At 41.8% G+C, this 19,767-nt stretch overlaps 1 protein-coding gene across 1 annotated transcript in view; it reads right to left on the bottom strand.

Annotated features, from left to right (window-relative positions):
• slc35f1 (solute carrier family 35 member F1) overlaps nucleotides 1–18,500 on the bottom strand; it is a 439,716-nt gene extending 421,216 nt beyond the window's left edge. Inside the window, exon 1 of the mRNA XM_068018370.1 lies at nucleotides 18,195–18,500. Within this exon, the coding sequence (XP_067874471.1) occupies nucleotides 18,195–18,301 (107 nt within the window). The 5' untranslated portion in view covers nucleotides 18,302–18,500. The remainder of the gene's footprint in view (nucleotides 1–18,194) is intronic.
• Between the last annotated feature and the right edge of the window lie 1,267 nt (nucleotides 18,501–19,767).

The following is a 19,767-nucleotide window of genomic DNA, read 5'->3' on the forward strand; positions in this document are numbered from 1 at the left end:
CTTTGGATGCTTTTTGTGTGTTCTACTGTGAAGACAGATTTAAAATACTTGTTCAAAGTCTCTGCCGTTTCCTTGTTTTCCATTATTTATGCCCAGTCTCATTCTCTAAGGGACTAATGCATACTTTAGCTACTCTCTTCCTTTCTATATATTTTTAGAAGCATTTTACTGTCTGTTGTATATTTCTTGCTAATTTACTCTCATACTCTACTTTTGTTTAGTCATTCTCTGCTGGTTTCTAAATTTTTCCCAATCTTCCGGCCTACGACCAATCTTTGCAGCATTGTATGCCTTTTCTTTCAATTTGATACCATCCGTAACTTCCTTTGTTAGCCACGAATGGTGCATCCTTCTCATGGAGTCTTTCTTTCTCAATGGAATATGTCTTTGTTGAGAGTTATGAAATAACTCCTTAAATGTCTGTCACTGCTTCTCTACTGCCTTACCTTTTAACTTACTTTCCTAGTCCACTTAGCCAACTTTGTCTTCATACCCATTATTTAAATTTAAGACAGTAGTTTCAGACCCAAACTTCTCACCCTTAAACTGAATTTGAAAGGCTATCATGTTATGATCACTCTTGCCTCGAGGATCCTTTACTATGAGGTAATTTGTTCATCCTGGCCGGGATTTTATTTTGCCGCTGCCATAATGGGCGTCTGCCGTAAAAGATGGTGGCCCGCATGCACGGGCTTTACTCCACGGAGCCCACCACGATATTATACTCGACAGCTTGTTTACATGGCCGGGGCGGACCACCACCACCACCACCTCCCCCACCAATGATGTGGGAGGGGGTGGGTGATCCATCCGCGGCAATGGCATCTGGCACCACTGTGCAGGTGCCAGCACCATTTTTAAAGGCATTCCAGCCATATTATTGAATTTCAATATTTAAAGGAATAGGCACATTAAAATTTATTTGAACAATTAAAGAAATGTTTCCATCCCCTCTCCCACTCCCCTGTTATCCATTTACTTCATTCCTTGCCCTCTCACCCTCCAAAATACTTACCTTGAATACCTGACCTTCCCCCCCCTACCCAAAGTTCGGTAACTTTTACCTTCAACCCCTACCCACGATTCCCTCCACCAATCAGAATCATTTTCCCCGCTCCCCCCCAGCACTGAAATAATTTCCATGTTTCCCCCTCCCCACCAGTGTCCCGCATTGGATCTCCAAACGGAGATCCGACAACGCAAGAGTGACGGCCGCTGCCTCCAATATGGCAATGGAATGGACAGTAGGTACGGGTAAGTATTTAATTCAATCATTTTCATATCTTTAAATATTAACATTTTGGCGACGGAAGGCCGCCATGAGGCCTCGCTGCCGCTGGAAATATGGGGCCGGGCCTTCCCTGCGTCGAGGCCTGTGGAGGGCCTGTGCCGGAGGCATTTTCTGGGCCACCCTGCCATGACCCCCAAGGTCAGGGGCCCGGTAAAATCCAGCCTCTGTCTCATTACTCATTACCATGTCTAAAATAGCCTGCTCCTGGGTTGTTCCACAACATAATGTCCTAAGAAACTATCCCTAACACACTCAATGAACTCCTCCAGGCTACCTTTGCCAATTTGATTAGTCCAATCTATATGAAGATTAAGATTGCCCATGATTATTGCAGTTCCTTTCCTACAAGCCCCAATTACTTCTTGATTTATATTCTGTCCAAAGTGCAGCTACTTTTAGGGGGTCTATAAATTACTCCCACCAGTGACTTCTTTCCTTTGCTATTTCTTACCTCCACCCAAACTGATTCTGCATCTTGATCTTCTGAGCCAAAATCATTTCTCACTACTCTACTGATCTCACCCTTTATTAACAGAACTACCCTTGAGGAATATAAAGAAAGTAGGAAGGAACTTAAGCAAGGAGTCAGGAGGGCTAAAACGGGTCACAAAAAGTCATTGGCAAACAGGATTAAGGGGAATCCCAAGGCTTTTTATACGTATATAAAGAGCAAGAGGGTAGCCAGGGAAAGGGTTGGCCCTCTCAAGGACAGAGAAGGGAATCTATGCGTGGAGCCAGAGGAAATGGGTGAGATATTAAATGGGTACTTCGCATCAGTATTCACCAAAGAGAAGGACTTGGTGGATGATGAGCCTAGGGAAGGGAGTGCAGATAGTCTGGGTCATGTCGTTTTCAAAAAGGAGGAGGTGTTGGGTGTCTTGCAAAGCATTAAGGTAGATAAGTCCCCAGGGCCTGATGGGATCTACCCCAGAATACTGAGGGAGGCAAGTGAGGAAATTGCTGGGGCCTTGACAGAAATCTTTGTATCCTCATTGACTACAGGTGACTCCCAGAGGACTGGAGAATAGCCAATGTTGTTCCTTTGTTTAAGAAGAGTAGCAAGGATAATCCAGGAAATTATAGGCTGGTGAGCCTTACGTCAGTGGTAGGGAAATTATTAGAGAGGATTCTTCAGGACAGGATTTACTCCCATTTGGAAACAAATGAACTTATTAGCGAGAGGCAGCATGGATTTGTGAAGGGGAGCTCGTGTCTCACTAACTTGATCGAGTTTTTTGAGGAAGTGATGAAGATGATTGATGAAGGAAGGGCAGTGGATGTTGTCTACATGGACTTCAGTAAAGCCTTTGACAAACATGGCAGGCTGGTACAAAAGGTACCACACGGGATCAGAGTTGAGCTGGCAGGATGGATACAGAACTGGCTCGGTCATAGAAGACAGAGGGTAGCAGTGGAAGGGTGCTTTTCTGAATGGAGGGATGTGACTAGTGGTGTTCCGCAGGGATCAGTGCTGGGACCTTTGCTGTTTGTAGTATATATAAATGATTTGGAGGAAAATGTAGCTGGTCTGATTAGTAAGTTTGCGGACGACACAAAGGTTGGTGGAGTTGCGGATAGTGATGATGATTGTCAGAGGATACAGCAGGATATAGATCGGTTGGAGACTTGGGCGGAGAAATGGCAGGTGGAGTTTAAACCGGACTAATGTGAGGTAATTTTGGAAGATCTAATACAGGTGAGAAGTATACAGTAAATGGCAGAACCCTTAGGAGTATTGACAGGCAGAGAGATCTGGGCGTACAGGTCCATAGGTCACTGAAAGTGGCAACGCAGGTGGATAAGGTAGTCAAGAAGGCATATGGCATGCTTGCCTTCATCGGTCGAGGCATGGAGTATAAAAATTGGCAAGTCATGCTGCAGCTGTACAGAACTTTAGTTAGGCCACACTTGGAATATTGCATGCAATTCTGGTCGCCACACTACCAGAAGGACGTGGAGGCTTTGGAGAGGGTACAGAGGAGGTTTACCAGGATATTTCCTGGTCTGGAGGGCATTAGCTATGAGGAGAGGTTGGATAAACTCGGATTGTTTTCACTGGAACGAGGGAGGTGGAGGGGCGACATGATAGAGGTTTACAAAGTTATGAGGGGCATGGACAGAGTGGATATTCAGAAGCTTTTTCCCAGGGTGGAAGAGTCAGTTACTAGGGGACATAGGTTTAAGGTGCGAGGGGCAAAGTTTAGAGGGGATGTGCGAGGCAATTTCTTTACACAGAGGGTAGTGAGTGCCTGGAACTTGCTGCCGGGGGAGGTGGTGGAAGCAGGTACGATAGCAACGTTTAAGAGACATCTTGACAAATACATGAATAGGATGGGAATAGAGGGAAACGGACCCTGGAAGTGCAGAAGGTTTTAGTTTAGACAGGCATCAAGATCGGCGCAGGCTTGGAGGGCCGAATGGCCTGTTCCTATGCTGTACTGTTCTTTGTTCTTTGTTTGCTCTTTGTACCCCACCTCCTTTTTCTTTATTCCTATTCTTTCTAAATGTCAAATACCCTTCAATATTTATTTCCCAGCCTTGATCACCTTACAAACCACTGCCCTGTGTTGGCTATAATATCAAACCCATTTATTTCGATTTGTGCTATTAATTCATCCATCTTGTTATGAATCCTGCAAGCATTCAGATAAACAGCCTTTAGTTCTGTCTTTTTACCATTTTTCCCTACTCTGACCTTATTTGCTGGTGCACTCTTATGTTTGTGTGCTCTGTTCCTTCCTGTCACACTCTGGTTATTATTACCTATGTTGCTACCCTACACTTGTCCTTTTTCATTAATTTTCTAAATTTCCCTTCACCTGAATCCTCCCCCCGCTATTTAGTTAAAACCCTCTCTAGAGCCCTAGTTATATAATTCGCCAGGACACTGGTCCCAGCGCGGTTCTGGCGAAGACCGTCCCAACACTACAGCTCCCTCTTTCCCCAGTACTGGTGCCAGTGCCCCATGAATCAAAGCCCATTTCTCCCACACCAATCTTTTAGCCATGCATTCAACACACTGATCATATTTACCCTATGCCAATTTTCTCATGGCGCAGGTAGTAATCCAGAGATTATTACTTTTGTGGTTCTGCTTTTTAATTTAACCCCTTGCTACTCATTCCTCCTCAGCAGAACCTCTTTTTTAGTCCTACCTATGTCATTGATACTCACATGGACCACGACAAATGGATCCTTCCCCTCCCACTCCAAGTTCCTCTCCAGATTGATAGTATCTAAATTCAATTTCACTGGGGAACATTGACAACTGTCAGGGAGGAGCCTTTCATCCAACCTGTCTTGGCTAAATTCAAGTCCAAGTCCCAGAGGTAAAAGTACCAGGGAGCGACACAGTCCTTTCCCCACACCCACTTCCCCCGCCCCCCACATGTATTTGTTTCTTAAGGATAATTCCTAAATTGCTAAATATATATATCCACATGTTAACAATAATATGCACATTAAACCAATTTCCATAATGCTATTTCTAAGATCATCTCACTTCAGGTCACTTACTGCATTGCCAAGTGCAAATGTATTTTCCAAAGGTGTCATTTTGTTCTTTGATACTAGAGATCCTATAGGGATGTGCTTCATACTTTGCTAAATAATGATAGTACAGAAAAGTTAGTTGGTGGTGGGATGGAAGCAGGTCAGGAAAATAAATGAGAAAATGTTGCTAAATTAATTTGGGAGGGAAATCATCCATTTACAACTGACTGAAGTATGAGATTTAGTTCAAACAAATACTTATTTTGTTAGTTTCTGTGATATCCTGCAAATACACAAACTAGAATGCCTAAAGAAAGAAAAACTTGAGTAATTTTATCAAAACAGCTAACCTTTTGCCTTTACAAATCAACATTGTACTTTGCTTTATGCAGTGTTTATGCAGGACAAAATGCACCCCCAATTAAAGTTAGTAAAACAGTGAGAATGGACCATTTTACATTCTGTTTGACAACATGTTTAGCATATTAATGACCTGCAGCAGCTATCCTGCTATTTTTATCAGACAGTAATTTGACCATGTTTGATTATGTAATCAATTACATCAATCATTTTGCAGGTCAATTACCTACAAAATAGCCACTTCCAGTGTGGAGTAGGCCATTACTGTCAGAGTAATATGATTGATTGATTTATTATTTTATATTCAAGATAGAAGAGAACCAAAGGCCAAATTTAATAATATACTTTTTAAGGTTGTTTAACTGAAGTATTTCCTTGCTACAAAACAACATTAAATTATGGGGGGAGGGAATTTTATTCTAATCACCATGAAGATTATCAGTACTGGAGAATGGAACACTTTTCTGCCCAACACCACCAGATGAAAAGTCCAGAAACGTTAACTCTGCTTTTCTCTCCCTAAATGCTGCCTGAGAATTTCCAGCATTTCTGTTTTCATTATCACCAGACGCAATCCTAGATCAGGTATAGTATGGTTTAAATACAGGGTAAAATTCTTTCTACGCTTATGCAGATGGACCCTCTGTAAATGTGATTACAGTTTGGTGCCAAGCTGCAAGGGGGTAGATTTTCCTGTTGCTGTGCCCAGGTGGATGGGATAGAAATCGGGCAGGCTCCCTTATGTGCTTGCAAACCTCGCCATGCAGGAGTCCTTTCGGGACTGTGCACAAGCAATTCAATACATCTAGGCACAGGAACAGGAGAATTTCCTCCATATAATACAGAAAATGCTGGAAATACTCAGCAGGTTAGACAGCATCTGTGGAGAGAGAAACAGACCTGAAACATTGGGCTGGATTTTAACAGCCCTTTGGCAATGGGCTGGGAGGCGGGAATGCCGGTAAAATGGCATGGACAAGTGTCGGGGGATATGCCCAATGCCTTCCCGGTGGTTGAAAAGGTGGCAGAGCCCAATTGAGCCACTTAAATGGCCAATTAAGGGCCTCTTCCCGCCTCCGTGGGCATTTTGTCAGAGGGGGTGGGACTCACTGTCGCCTGATGAGACCACCCGTGAAACCTGGCCGTCTCCCAGCAGGGTGGGAGGAGGGGGTTCTGGCAGGCTTCCTTTTTGGGCATTGCACGGCCCATGGAGGGGCCCCCCAGTGGCAATGACTGCCCCCACACCAATTGCCAGGGCCTACCTTCAAGAATACGTACCACTGCTCGAGGGCGCCTCTACCATTGAGGCATCCTCTCCTCACAGCTGCAGCCTTAGGAATAGCCACCACTAGCAGTGACGCTGCTGAGGATGCTGAGCTGCTGGCCCTCTAATTGGGCTGGCAGCTCTTGGCGGCAGGCCACTGACCTGAATAGGGATGATGACCTCAGCTGCAGCCAGTTAATTGGCTACTGCTGGGAAGATGCCCCTCTGGGTCCCGCTTTTGACCCTGGTGGCGTGACCTCAACCATTTGGCAAAATTTCAGCTGTTAACTCTGTTTCTCTCTCCACAGATGCTGCCTGACCTGCTGAATATTTCCAGCATTTTCTGGCTCTCTTTCAGATTTCCAGCATCCACAATATTTTGCTCTTGTATTACTATTTAATTCACTGCCACATCTCTTCCAGGAATGCCCACCTTGAAGAAGTTTTGCTCTTCTCTCTGATGAGATTTCTGTTTGTCTCTTCGACCTTGTTCACTTTCATTGCTTTCTATTCCCCTTTGATCAGTTATCTACCAAAACTCGTTTTCACAGCAACATCTCCTTCCTTAGCAACAGTCTCCGGCTCCAACTTATTCCACGTGGACGCCAACTGATATTCCACCCTTCGTATTTCAGATTCACTCACGATTCCAGATACCCCCTAGGCATTCAGCATTCTTCAAACCATTATTCTCACCGCATCCTGAGATCCATACTCAACACCATGCCCCATCACTGCACACTCTCGACCTCTCTCTTAAGCATCACTGACTCAGTCTATCTCAAAGCCGTCATGGTCCAGTTCTGATGAAAGGTCACAGACCTGAAACTTTAACTCTGTTTCCCTCTGCATAGATGCTGTTTGACCTGCTGAGTATTTCTCGCATTTTCTGTTTTTATTTCAGATTTCCAGTATCCGCAGTATTTTGCTTTTGAATCTGCCTCATGTAGTTTTGATATATTAACTCATAGCTTTCAATGGGACTAAGGTCAGATTACCCAAATTAAGTTTAGTCCAGAACCTTATTACCAACAGAGAGAGAAAATGTTAACTCTATCATGATGGGTTGGATTTAAACTTGTCTTCAAAAGTTGAACTATCAAGAAACTCACCACACCACTCAGTCCTATTTTCCTACATAAGTAAGGTCCAAAGACAAGAAAAGGTTACTTAATCCATTGAAGCTCATTCCTCTTGCACACTAAACCTCCCATCTCAGCAGAAACTAAATTTTAAAGGAGACTCTGTACTGAGAGAAATAGAGGTAACATTTCAGGTCTGTGATAAAAGGTCACAGGCCTAAAACATTGAGCAGGACTTTGGTTTCCAGGTGCCGATTGCGTTGTCAGGATGAAATGCGGGTCACAACCCCTAAATGTTAAGTGATGGGACCCAGAGGGAGGTTTTGAGCAAACGGCCAATTATGTGTCCGCCTCCGGGAGCCCTGTTCGATGAAGCATGGTGGGTGGGCTCCAAAATCTAGAGGGCCAATAGGATGCCGTCCATCTGCAGCCCCACCATCAGAGGTGGGCACTGCTGAAGTAGGTGGGCAACTGTAAGGGTACCTCAAGATGGAGGAGCCTCTGAAGACTTTTCAATATCTAAAAATAAAATGTGGCCACAGCTGCTAGGCCAGCATTGTGGAGGGCACTGCAGGAAGTCTGCCTCCATCCATCAGCCAAGCTGCAGCTTAGCGTGGGACCGCCTGCCATCTGGAAAATTTGTTTGATGAGTGCCTTCAAAAGGCACTTTTATTGGCCTAATTGGCTACCCGCCCCTGGCGAGTGGATAACCATCACCAACCGCACCCCGTCTCCAACCACACACCCCCACACCCAAAGCAGCCTCCATGAAAATACACTGGAGTCAGGAAGATGCAGGCAGACCAGCACACTGACCGGTAACACAAAATTGCTGGCATGCCTTCCTCTGGTCCTGCCTCCTCAGCCAAACAGAAATTCATCCCGCTAACTCTGTTTCTCTTTCCATGGATGCTGCCAGACCTGCTGAATATTTCCAGCACTTTCTGATTTTATGCAGATTTCCAGCATCTGCAGTATTTTGCTTTTATCTATTATAAATATAAGTTGTTGTTATCAGCAGCATAACAAATTTTCATCTTCTTATGTATCCAGGTCATTTATATAGATTAGTAGTCCCAGCTCAGAACACTGTGTAGTTCCAGCTACAACCTCCCTCAGTCTGACTAGTTTGCTTCCTATTATTTAGCCAATATCTTCTCCAGTCCCATGTTATCCCCTGGAATCCTATAGTTTCACTTTAATTCGATCTTTTTTTTTGGCTTGGAACTTTATCCAAAGCTTTCTAAAATCCCCCCTGCTTTCCTGTCTTAAAGTTTTTGACTCTTTACTGGACTAAGCTTACATGGACACTGGTACTTTGCCCTAGTGGGCATCATTCATGTGTAATTTTTGACAATGAGTGTCAGTAGTTACTGAAACAATGAGTGGAGGATGAAAATAGATCCCGCCTTGTCATTACCCAATGTTGACACATGCACACTTCCAAAAGTGCATGCCAGTTTTCCCTTTGCTAACCTAGTGGCACAATGTTCCCAGCTGTGATCAAGAAACTTATCCCAGACTGCAGTTGGAACCTGAGCTCTTCTTATTTCAGCTTGACTCAGTTTGTACAGCCCCTGGGTCAGAAGGTTATAGATTTGAGCCCCTCACAAGGTTTGCGATCATAAATTAAGTTGACAATCTAATGCAGTACTGAGGGAATGCTGCATTGCCTTATGAGACCATTCTTCAAATGAGAAATAAACCAATGACCTGTTGGCTGTTCCAGTGGTTCAGATAGAAGTTAAAGATTCCATTGCATCATTCAGAGAGAATCTGGGAGTTTTCTCAATGTCTTGCCAGCATTTAACTCTTAACCAATAATCTAAAAACAGGTTGACTGTTTATTTGCCTGACTGCGATTTGCAGAACATTGCTGGCACAGAATTTGCCCATATAATAACAGTCACTGCACATCAAAAGGTAATTCATCATTTCAAGTGCTTTCAGAGACTGTAAAGTACCTTGGGATGTTGTTATATTCTAAAGGTTCTGTATAAATGCAAGTTATTTTTGTTTCAATTCAATAAGATAATATATAAATGCAACTATTATTATAATTCTTATTCTTCTTCCTGTTCCGTATGGCTCAGCTATTCACTGGATAAATTCAGCACTAACTTGTAATCTAATATTGTACAAGACAGAATAACCTACACCTTATCCTCTCAATCACAAAGACTGACTTCCAACTCCCTTACTCCATCTGCCTCAACCCAAATGCTGATGAAGCTCTCATCCAAGCTTTTGTCACATCAAGACTCAATTATTCCAATGCCTTCTCCTTGTCAGCCTCCAATTCTTCATGCATTGTAAACTTCAGCTCATTCAAAACTCTGCTGCCCCACCTTTCCCCACATCACGTGCTGCTCACCCATCACCTCCGTCCTTAGCTCCCAGTACCTCAACCTCTCCAATTTAACATTTTCATCCTTGTTTTCAAACCCCTTCATGGTTTTGCTTTTCCCTTTCTCTGAACCTCCTCCAGCCCTACAACCCCTCACCAGAACTCTTAGTTATTCTGACTGTGGCCTTTTGTGCATCCACCCTCCTTTCACTCCACTGTCCATGGCTGTGCCCTCAGCAATCTAGGCCCCCTGCTTTGGAGTTCTCTCCATCTGCCTCTTCACCTTAAAACCCACCTCTTTGACCAAGCTTTTAGTTACCCCCTGCCCCTCCACCAATATCTCTTGGTGTCTATTTTTGTCTGACTGCACATCTTTGAAGTACCTTGTGACAGTTATCTTTGTTAAAGGCACATATAAAACATGCGAGTTGTTGTGGTTGTCATGGTCACCAGTTGGGTAAATCTTTGCCAATATGTTGTTAAGTAAAATGTTAACGATGGAACTTTCCTTACATAAGTTTTCACATGTTGCACCCCTTCCCAGCACCATAGGAGATGAAAGCATACCTAAGAACTGAAAACACGATTCACGTTAGGGATAATACTGTATTATGCTTTCCTTTTATAATGTGGCATGTAAAATTGATGATAATGATGTGATTCTGACTTCTCTATCATTAGATTTTTAAACTGTAATAAACATGGCACCATTAAGAGGGTTCTGACAACTGTGGCAAAGACTTTAACTAGTCAGAAAAGATAAAACTTCCTCAAAAGTAGCAGAATTAATAGAACAACACGATACTGTGACACCGTTCATTGAAATATCATGACACTCTTTTAAATGTTAACCCATCCAGGCCTTTGATAAGGTCCCTCACAGGAGGTTAATAAACAAAATTAGAGCACATAGGATTGGAGATAATATACAGGTATGGATTTAGAATTAGTTAACAGATGGAAAACAGAGAGTTAGAATAAACGGGTTATTCTCAGGATGGTAGGCTGCTACCAGTGGGGTACCGTAAGGATCAGTGCTGGGGCCACAGTTGCTCACAGTCTATGTAAATTATTTGGATGTGGGGACCAAATGTAATATTTCCAAATTTGTCAATGACACAAAACTAGGTGGGAACGTAAGTTATGAGGAGGATGCAAGGAGGCTTCAAGGGGACTTGGACAGGCTAAGTGAATGGGCAAGAACATGGCAGATGGAATATAATGTGAATAAGTATGAAGTTATCCACTTGAGTAGAAAACACAGAAAGACAGAGTATTTCTTAATGGTGAGAGGTTGGGAAGTGATGATATCCAAAGGGACCTGGGTGTCCTTGTTCATGAGGCACTAAAAGCTAGCGTGTAGGTGCAGAAAGCAATTAGGAAGGCAAATGGTATGTTAGCCTTCATCACAAGGGGATTTGAGTACAAGAGTAAAGAAGTCTTGCTGCAATTGTATAGAGCCTTGGTGAGACCACACCTGGAGTATTGTGTACAGATTGGCTTCCTCATCTAAGGAAGGATATACTTGCCATAGAGGGAGTGCAACAGATGTTCACCAGACTGATCCCTGGGATGGCGGCATTGTCTTATGAGGAGAGATTACAGAAACTGGGCCTGTATTCTCTAGAGTTTTGAAGAATGAGAGGTGATCTCATTGAAACTTACAAAATTCTTACAGAAGGTGACAGGGTGGATGTGGATAAGATGTTTCCACTGGCTGGTGAGTCCAGAAGCGGGGGACACAGTCTCAGAATAAGGGGTAAAACTGAGATGAAGAGGAATTTCTTCACTCAGAGGGTGGTGAATCTGTGGAATTCTCTACCCCAGAGGGCTGTGGAAGCTCAGGATAGAAATCGATAGATATCTGGATACTAATGACATCAAGGGAGATGGGGATAGCACGGCAAAGTGGCTATGAGGTAGATCAGCCATGATCTAATTGAATGGCAGAGCAGGCTTGACGGGCTGAATGACCTACTCCTGTTCCCATGTTCAACCATCATACTGTAATATCACATGGTATTCAAAGCATTACAGGATCTCATCAGATCCAAACGTTTTGTTCCATTTGTAACTGCGAGAAACACAATGAGAACTTAATAGACGTTCATCTGAAGTAGGAATCGACTGAGGCGACGCTTTTATGAACAGCACACATTACCGCAGAGTTACGATAAGGAAGTTAACGAGGTTAAAATATCTAGTAAAGTACACGCCATTTTTGAGTGACCTTGGATAGACTGCTCTGAAGGGGTAGTACCATTTCAGGGCTTGCTTTTTTTGTCAATGAATTGAGAAAAATCCCGAGTATTGTTTCATCGTTGCTTAGCAAAATTGTGCTCCTTCAGAATGAAATCAGTTTACAAACAAAAAAAGGACAGAATATGTGGCTCACTAGGGAACTGCAAATAGAATACCCGCTGCATTGCAAATAAAATTAATTTCTTTATTCCTGTCTTTTATTTTTAAATCTTAAAATGTTACTGCAGTTTAAGCTCTAGGTTGTCTCTGCCCGACAAGCTAAAAAGGAGACTCCATCAATCTGGAACAAGAGGAAGATTAGAACTTGCAACAACTTCACAGAAAGAAGCGGCTCTCCCTCCCCTTGTACCTTTCACAATAAAGGTGAAACGGTCTTTCCCCTAAGAGAGATGTGCTGTATTAGAATGCAGATCACATCCTTGAAGCTATTGTTCGGCACGAAAAAAAGCTTCATTCATTAAAACTGCAGCAGATGGCTCCGCAACGGAGAGAAAGCAGCATGAAACGGGGCCGCCAGCTGGCAGTCGCTGCACCAGCAACATTCAACCGCAGCTGCACGTTTACTGCTCCTTTCACTCACCCGCATTCCTCGCCGTCACATAGCAGGGATCCCCGAATAAATTGATATGTGAGGGAGTTGACTCTGTTGCTCTCCATCACATGCTTTGCTAACTAGGAACTGGCCCACTCTCAGTCTTTGTCTTGTCCTCCCATCTCAAAAAAATAGCACTTCCCTCAAATCAAGGCACCAAGAAAAGAATATCAATTCAGTGTTAAAAGGACAATCTTTCTTTGTCACTAAACTATTGCATGGCACTTCAGCAAGTCATTAAAACATTATATGATATATTAAATACATTCTTTCTTTTGGGCCTCCTTATCTCGAGAGACAATGGATACGCGCCTGGAGGTGGTCAGTTAAATACATGATCGTTGTAAATCTGTGGCAGTTTGATGGTGTCCCCGTCAAGGATACATCCTTTATCGTTTAAATGTCAATGCTTGCCTTTCGATGGATTTATATTCTACATGTCATTAGTGTAGTTCAGAGCAACACATAAAGAAAGAAACAATGATAAGATCTCATGGGAGATGCTTTACTGTGTAATTCCTGTGCAGTTATGACCATTTAGAAATAGCATACAGCATGATGCATATTTTCATATTGAAGGCACAATACTTTGTAATCAGAACTAGAATTAAAAGCTGCAGTGGTCCATAATTGCATTTTTCCACACATTAAGTGTGAACTAAGCAGGCTTACCTGGTAGTAAGTGTTATCTGCTTCTGGCTGTTTTATTTTTATGTTTGCAGGAGGTTGAATATTGGTAACCCTACACCTTTTTTAAGCTAGCCTCTGCCCTTCTCCCCCTGGGTTCCTGCCTGCCACAGAGCTAGGAACCAAGGATAAAGAGCAGCACTCAGCAGCAAAAGTAAACAAACCATTCATTATTGATACCGATTCCCAGTGCAAGCAATTAAATATCATAAAAATGAATTGCTGGAGAAGGGAGGCAGGAAACTTTTTTCACATCTGTCTTTCTTCATCTTTACCTGTGAGTGGAAAAAATAAATAAGGATTCTACAGCTTTAAGTTTCAGTAAAGAAAGGTAGCTTTCTCCTAAATACCATGTGAAGCATTGTCCAGTTTCTGCCTTTTTGTATACAATAACAGCTTGCATCATTCTACCACTTATTTCATGCTCTGCTAACTTCAGTTAACATAAGTAACAACAGTTTCAATTTGATGCGTCATAATTTAAAAATTCTACTTTTGATTGAAGTGGAATCCATCCAACATTGCTATTTGTTAGGATGAGAAGTAATATACGAATTTATTAATTACTCAGGGCTTTCAACTTATCTGAATACCCACATTCTACCACAAACAAACCTCCCAAATCTCTGTTGTTGTAGATCGCCTTTGAATTACCTGTGGCAGGGGAGCAGGCAATGCCTGTGAGGGAGTAGGCATGGTTAAATGAACAGAAATAATGAGAAAACAATAGGGAAATTGTTATGAAATGTTAATGATGAAGTACATTTGCAGTAAACTGAACCTTTCACAGATTGCTGGAAGCACTCACATGCACTTTACATAACTAAATTGGTTACCCTACAGTCTCACAATCCTAGCATGTGGTCCCTATTGGTGCAGACACCCTACAATACACATCACAAGGTTTGATCATCAACAATCTATAATTTAAACTTGACAATAATAAATGGAAAGTCACACACAGATTGGCTTTATAACACACAATGAATTGTAGTAAAACCTAATGCTGCAGGTGTCCCGGGGGCACTTCAAACCCAATATATACATGACTTGGAGTTCATTCTTGTCACTGTATCCTGTGCTTCATCCTAACTGGAGATAGAAATAAATTATTGTTTGAAATGTTTGAAACTGTCTAAACCTACTACTTCAAAGCTTTTCAAGTGGAGTTGAAATTTTGAATGACAGCTAATCACACTGACACTGACAGAATCACCATGCACTAACTTGCACAGAATACGTAATTAACACTACAATCAATGTTCCAACTGAGTAAGTCAGGGATTCTACAGTAGATTTTAAGATGGTCAGGCACAGCACTTATATTAATTGAACAGTAATCTAATGGAGAGTGGTCCAACAAAACAAATGCTAAGAACATGGAACAAAAATGCCAATACTTCATCTAAGGTGACAACTGTTGTTTAAACATTTACAAATGAGTCACAATTCCCCTGTAATATGCTACTTTTCTCAAAGGCATTACAGGTGACACAAAAGAATTTTTACAGTCAAGGAACATTGTCATTTTCAGAGACAATTATGAATAATTTACCACAAAATAATCGCTTTATATTAACTGCATAAGAAACTCTAAGAAGCTGTTGTCACAGGGATGCCGTTTACCTTTTCAATCAGAGAATAGAAATGCAGTCTATGAAGACACCAAAAAAATTACGGTCCCTTCTCCTAAATACAATATGCTCATTATATATCTTAGTCTGATCAGCCTGCTTGCATATTTATAACAAGCCTGAATATTGTGCATTGGATTTACATCAACCTAAAGCAGGATTCCAATTTGGAATATACAAATGCTTAACCAATTATTTGACCACTGCAGGAAGGGACCAATAATCACAACATGCAAGTTTCCTTTTCATTGACTTGCATTGACAGTATGAGACAATAAGAATAAACAAAACCAATTTTGAAAGCTCTCTATATTTAAGAAACGCAAGCTTAGAAGAATCAAAGTGGATCCATATTCATGCTGTTTACTTTTGCATGATCAAATTACCTCAGTTTTCACACACACTTCCTCACTGACCTAATGCTAAGAAACTAGACTTGATTTAGTAACTTAATAAACACATTTATGCAGTTGCCCTTTTCACATACGTCAGTGATTTTACATATGCCACTGTTCTAACTTAAAGAATTATATATCATTTGTCTGTTCATAATTATGGATTTATTTGTCATATCCATGAAAAATGCAATCAAACAAGAAGATGAGCTCAATTTATAAAAACATTCACTTTCTAAAGAAAGAAGTCTATTTATGTTCCTCAGTCTTCACAATGAATGTCACTGAATCTCTGCAAGGAAGCTCAGGCTACATCAACGAATGGTGAGCCTGTATAAGTTTTTATCTGTTACAAAACAATACACTAAGAGATGAAAAAATCCAATGTAACATTAACACAAAGAAGGAAGTTTCCTTCTTGGTATTATCAACTGAACTGTCTATAGACCTACCATTCAATTAAAAATAATTCTTGACTGAGAAGCATGACCATAACCACTGCTCCCTTTCACAGATTCATGAATCAGTAAGTGACTAGTTTTGATACTATCAGTAACTGCATCCCAATAGTAATAGTGCTATATTACTCAACTGAGAGTTTCAAGTTTAAATACCAGTTATGATGGGCATTTGCACCAACGCTCCTCCAGAAGGCAAGTTTGCCAGTCTTAGCATGGTTGCCTGAGGAGGAGTCTTGGGAGGTCCTCCCATACTGCTCAAGTCTGCCTCCTTGAGGCTCGACCAAGGAGCAACATAATATCATCTGTGCAGATATGTTTGCAGGCAGAATCCTTTCAGCCACAGATGATGTGAGCACAGGGAACTATCCTAGAGGCAAGGGAAAAGGGAACATAGTAAATAAATTACAAGTTAGCATTTTTAATGGAAGGAAAAAGAAAAAAACAAGTAATCATTTATTCCCACAGAAAAACTCTCCACCTCATTCTTGACTGCTGAATGCAAACTTTAAAGATCAGAGCACCACAGAATTGCAGCAGATCTGTGCAAATATTAAGTATCTCACAAACATTTATTACATCTCTGTATATAAAATACTCTAGCCAAAAGGTTAAAGCTCCACTTGAAATATGATTTAGCAGCTATTAGAAACCCTGATCTCCAGGAATCTTGAACATCACAACAATCCATTCCAAAAATAACAGTGCTCAATTTAACTGGTCCAAATTCCTGAAATCATGGATATTTCTATGGTGGAGTGATAATCTATTTTTCAATTGAACAAGCAGACGGCAGGTTATTGCAAGTTAAACTCTCTGTTTTGGGAAACACATTTAAGTTTGAACTCCAGCTAATACCAGTCCATATCCAGTTTTTATTAACACTGGACATTTGGAAAGGAGCTGGTACAGAATCATCTTTATGAAACTTAGTGACAAGGGAGCTTGGAACACAGTTCAATGTCAACTAATTCTTTAGTGTGCATGTTTGGATAGAATAGATCTATTCTAATTTCAGTGCCTAGCCATGCTATCTGAAGTCAAATGTAAGACTGTCTATTAAAATAATAAATCAAACAGTTATCACAGTTTTTATGGAAAAATAAATACAATCAAAATGTAGGAAAACTATGGAAAAATGACCATTGAGGCAATGTTGAGACTATCATAAAACTGTGCTTTTGGAATGATTCCTGTAATACCCAGTGTGCTGTAAATGTTACCATAAATGTAACAAGCCTCATCATATCAAATAACTACACTGAACAATGGAGGTCTATCATAGACTGCACCATTCACAGATACCCCTTTTAGCACCAGTAAAATTTTATTTTTTAAGTGAATTAGACAAATGCATTCAATAGAATCACACTGATGTATGGTGTAAGAGAAATCTAGATTAGACAGTAGGTGCATTATTACATGATATCGCGGTTGCACTGAAATTATGATTGACTATTATTAGGAATATCACCATCATCTACTATTTCGTTGCTTTAGCAGGATTTGAATAATTTATTTTTTTGCTTTTGATTGTGAGGAATACCGGAAAAAAACTGATGGGATTCCAGGTCGAATTTGCTCAGATTTTTTTCAGGCAGGGAGTACCTCATTACTGCTTTACTAGCCCTGCCTCCTGGTGCACCCTTACAGAGCAAGAGATCTCAGCGATGAAAGAAAAAATCCAGCTCACAAAGAGCATTAGTGATCATTGCCGGCTTTGGGCTGCACTCCCACCTATGAGTTGAGGGAGGCTCATTAAAAGGAGGCTGGCGTTTCTAACCTCAGGTAAATCCACTGTAAAAGTCCCCAAAAAAATTGTCATTCAACCCACAAATGACTGAAATGCGGCTCAATTTAAACCAGAAATGTGTCAATGGATCTTAGATGAGTGCCCAGTATCAGTAAACGATATCTCATCACTGGTACATGATTAAGTGGGCTGGAGATATCGAGAATATGAATCTGCTGAAACGCTGTTAACTGGAGCGGCAATTTAAATAGAGCCCGATGCAACAGGATAATCAAGAAATGTGAATACATGGGGAGCATCTCTTCACATCTCGGTCACTCTAACTACCGTGTAATGTTATAAAATAAAACTTAGGGTGCGGGCGGATTAAAAAAAAAGACGTTCTCCACAATATGAGAAGGCGACAACTTTTTCCCCTATAGTAACGGTGGGAAGCTGATACAGCAGCTGTTGAGTACGAGTCTGACCACCTACATCGTTTACTGCGGTCTCTTTGAGACGGATTTTTGGGGGGGTGGGAGGTCCGCTCCGGCTGGACGGGAAATTTCTGGGGTGGGGGTGTCGGTTGGTCTCTTACCTTGTGAATACTTTCCTTATCCTCTGCAGCAGGGTAGGCGATGCGGTGATGGCTTCGGCTGGGATACTCTCGATGGTAGCAACATGATTGCGCTGCTCGGGGATCATTGCTGGATTAAAATGCAGGGAACATCCTGCACCGTGGGGACTGATGATGGGGAGCCGGTTACACTGAGTCCGCCCGCGACCTCTTCCCTGCCGAGCTGCTGCCTCTTCGATTCGAGCAGCGGATTGAGACAGAGACGAGGGGTTGAGGGTTTGCTGGCAGAGTGTCTGAGGCTGAGCAGCGAACACCTGCTCTGGACGAGCTGAGGTTCCCATTCTCTCCGGCAGGGGGAGAAGTGTCCTCTCCATCCGCTTCGTCCGCTGGCACCTGGGACATGTAGTCAGTTTCTGCTGGGTTGTCAGTTTCAACCACTCCCCTCCAGCAGAACACACCTCCCAACAAAATGGAAACCCAAGCTCCCAGCAATTCTAAAAATGATCTTCCATCAATACCCCGCCACCCCCCCCCACGTTACTTTGTCAACTGTGCAAAGTAAGAACTAATAACTAAGTCTTTACCTGCTAAACTGTCTTGTAGGGCAAATTGCTCAGTGATCCCAGAGGCTTCCCCTGTCCACAGCTGTTTCCTAGAAATATGTGTCTTCATTTTTCCACTGTGTATGTAAAAATGAAAATGCTTGCTTTCAGTTTCACAGATTTTCACTAACAAATTGTCAGATGTTAAAACTATTCCCAGTCAGTTGTGTTGATTTTGATTAAATATTGACATACCTGATAATTTGACCCGAGCGCTGTAAATTTTGTGAATCTCCGGAGAATTGGTTCTGGCATCACTTCCAGGTTCACATGAGGGTAGTAATGTCTCGGAACATTATCTCGTGTTATGACACATCTAGTTTTGGAGTGGATAGTTTATTGAATGAGACGTGTGGTTTTAAAAATGTAAACCTGACATGAAAGAATGACTTTTAAAGTATGACTTCCTGCTTCCTGCTTTGTTTCGTGATGTGGAGGCATTAGATGTTAAGGTCACTAAGGTTTTAACTAATTTTGCCAGTAAGACACCCCCTCCTCATATCTGCTTCTTTAGCTCAGTTTCTATTCTTTGATTACATCCCTGTGAAGCACCTTTTAAAGGTGCTGCATAAATGCAAGTTGTTGTTGTTATCTATATACTATTAATAGTTATGGGTCTTGCAGCCACTTCCTATTTGTCACGCTTAATTTTTTTCATATTTGGCTATAATACTGTAGAATTTCTTTTAAAATTAAGGTGCATTTTTGTTTTTGCCTTCAAATGTTTACATATCGAGAGCAGATACTGGAGCCATTTATTATACTGAGGTGCCCAACTCAGGTGCAGAGGGGGAAACGGTTCCAGTGCTTTGCTGCAGTGTCAAGGTGGCCAGCAACGTGAAAAGTGAAAAGAACTTTAACGTTTTTTAAATGTTTGCTTAATTGGACAATAGCGTTGTAACCATGCCCCCATGATCACCATGGCTCTAATAAAGCTGGATGCCAGGAATGCACCTTTGCTGCACAGACGCAGATGATAGGAAATATGTACC

Source organism: Heterodontus francisci, chromosome 3, assembly GCF_036365525.1.
Source record: "Heterodontus francisci isolate sHetFra1 chromosome 3, sHetFra1.hap1, whole genome shotgun sequence".
In the NCBI taxonomy this organism is placed as follows: domain Eukaryota; kingdom Metazoa; phylum Chordata; class Chondrichthyes; order Heterodontiformes; family Heterodontidae; genus Heterodontus; species Heterodontus francisci.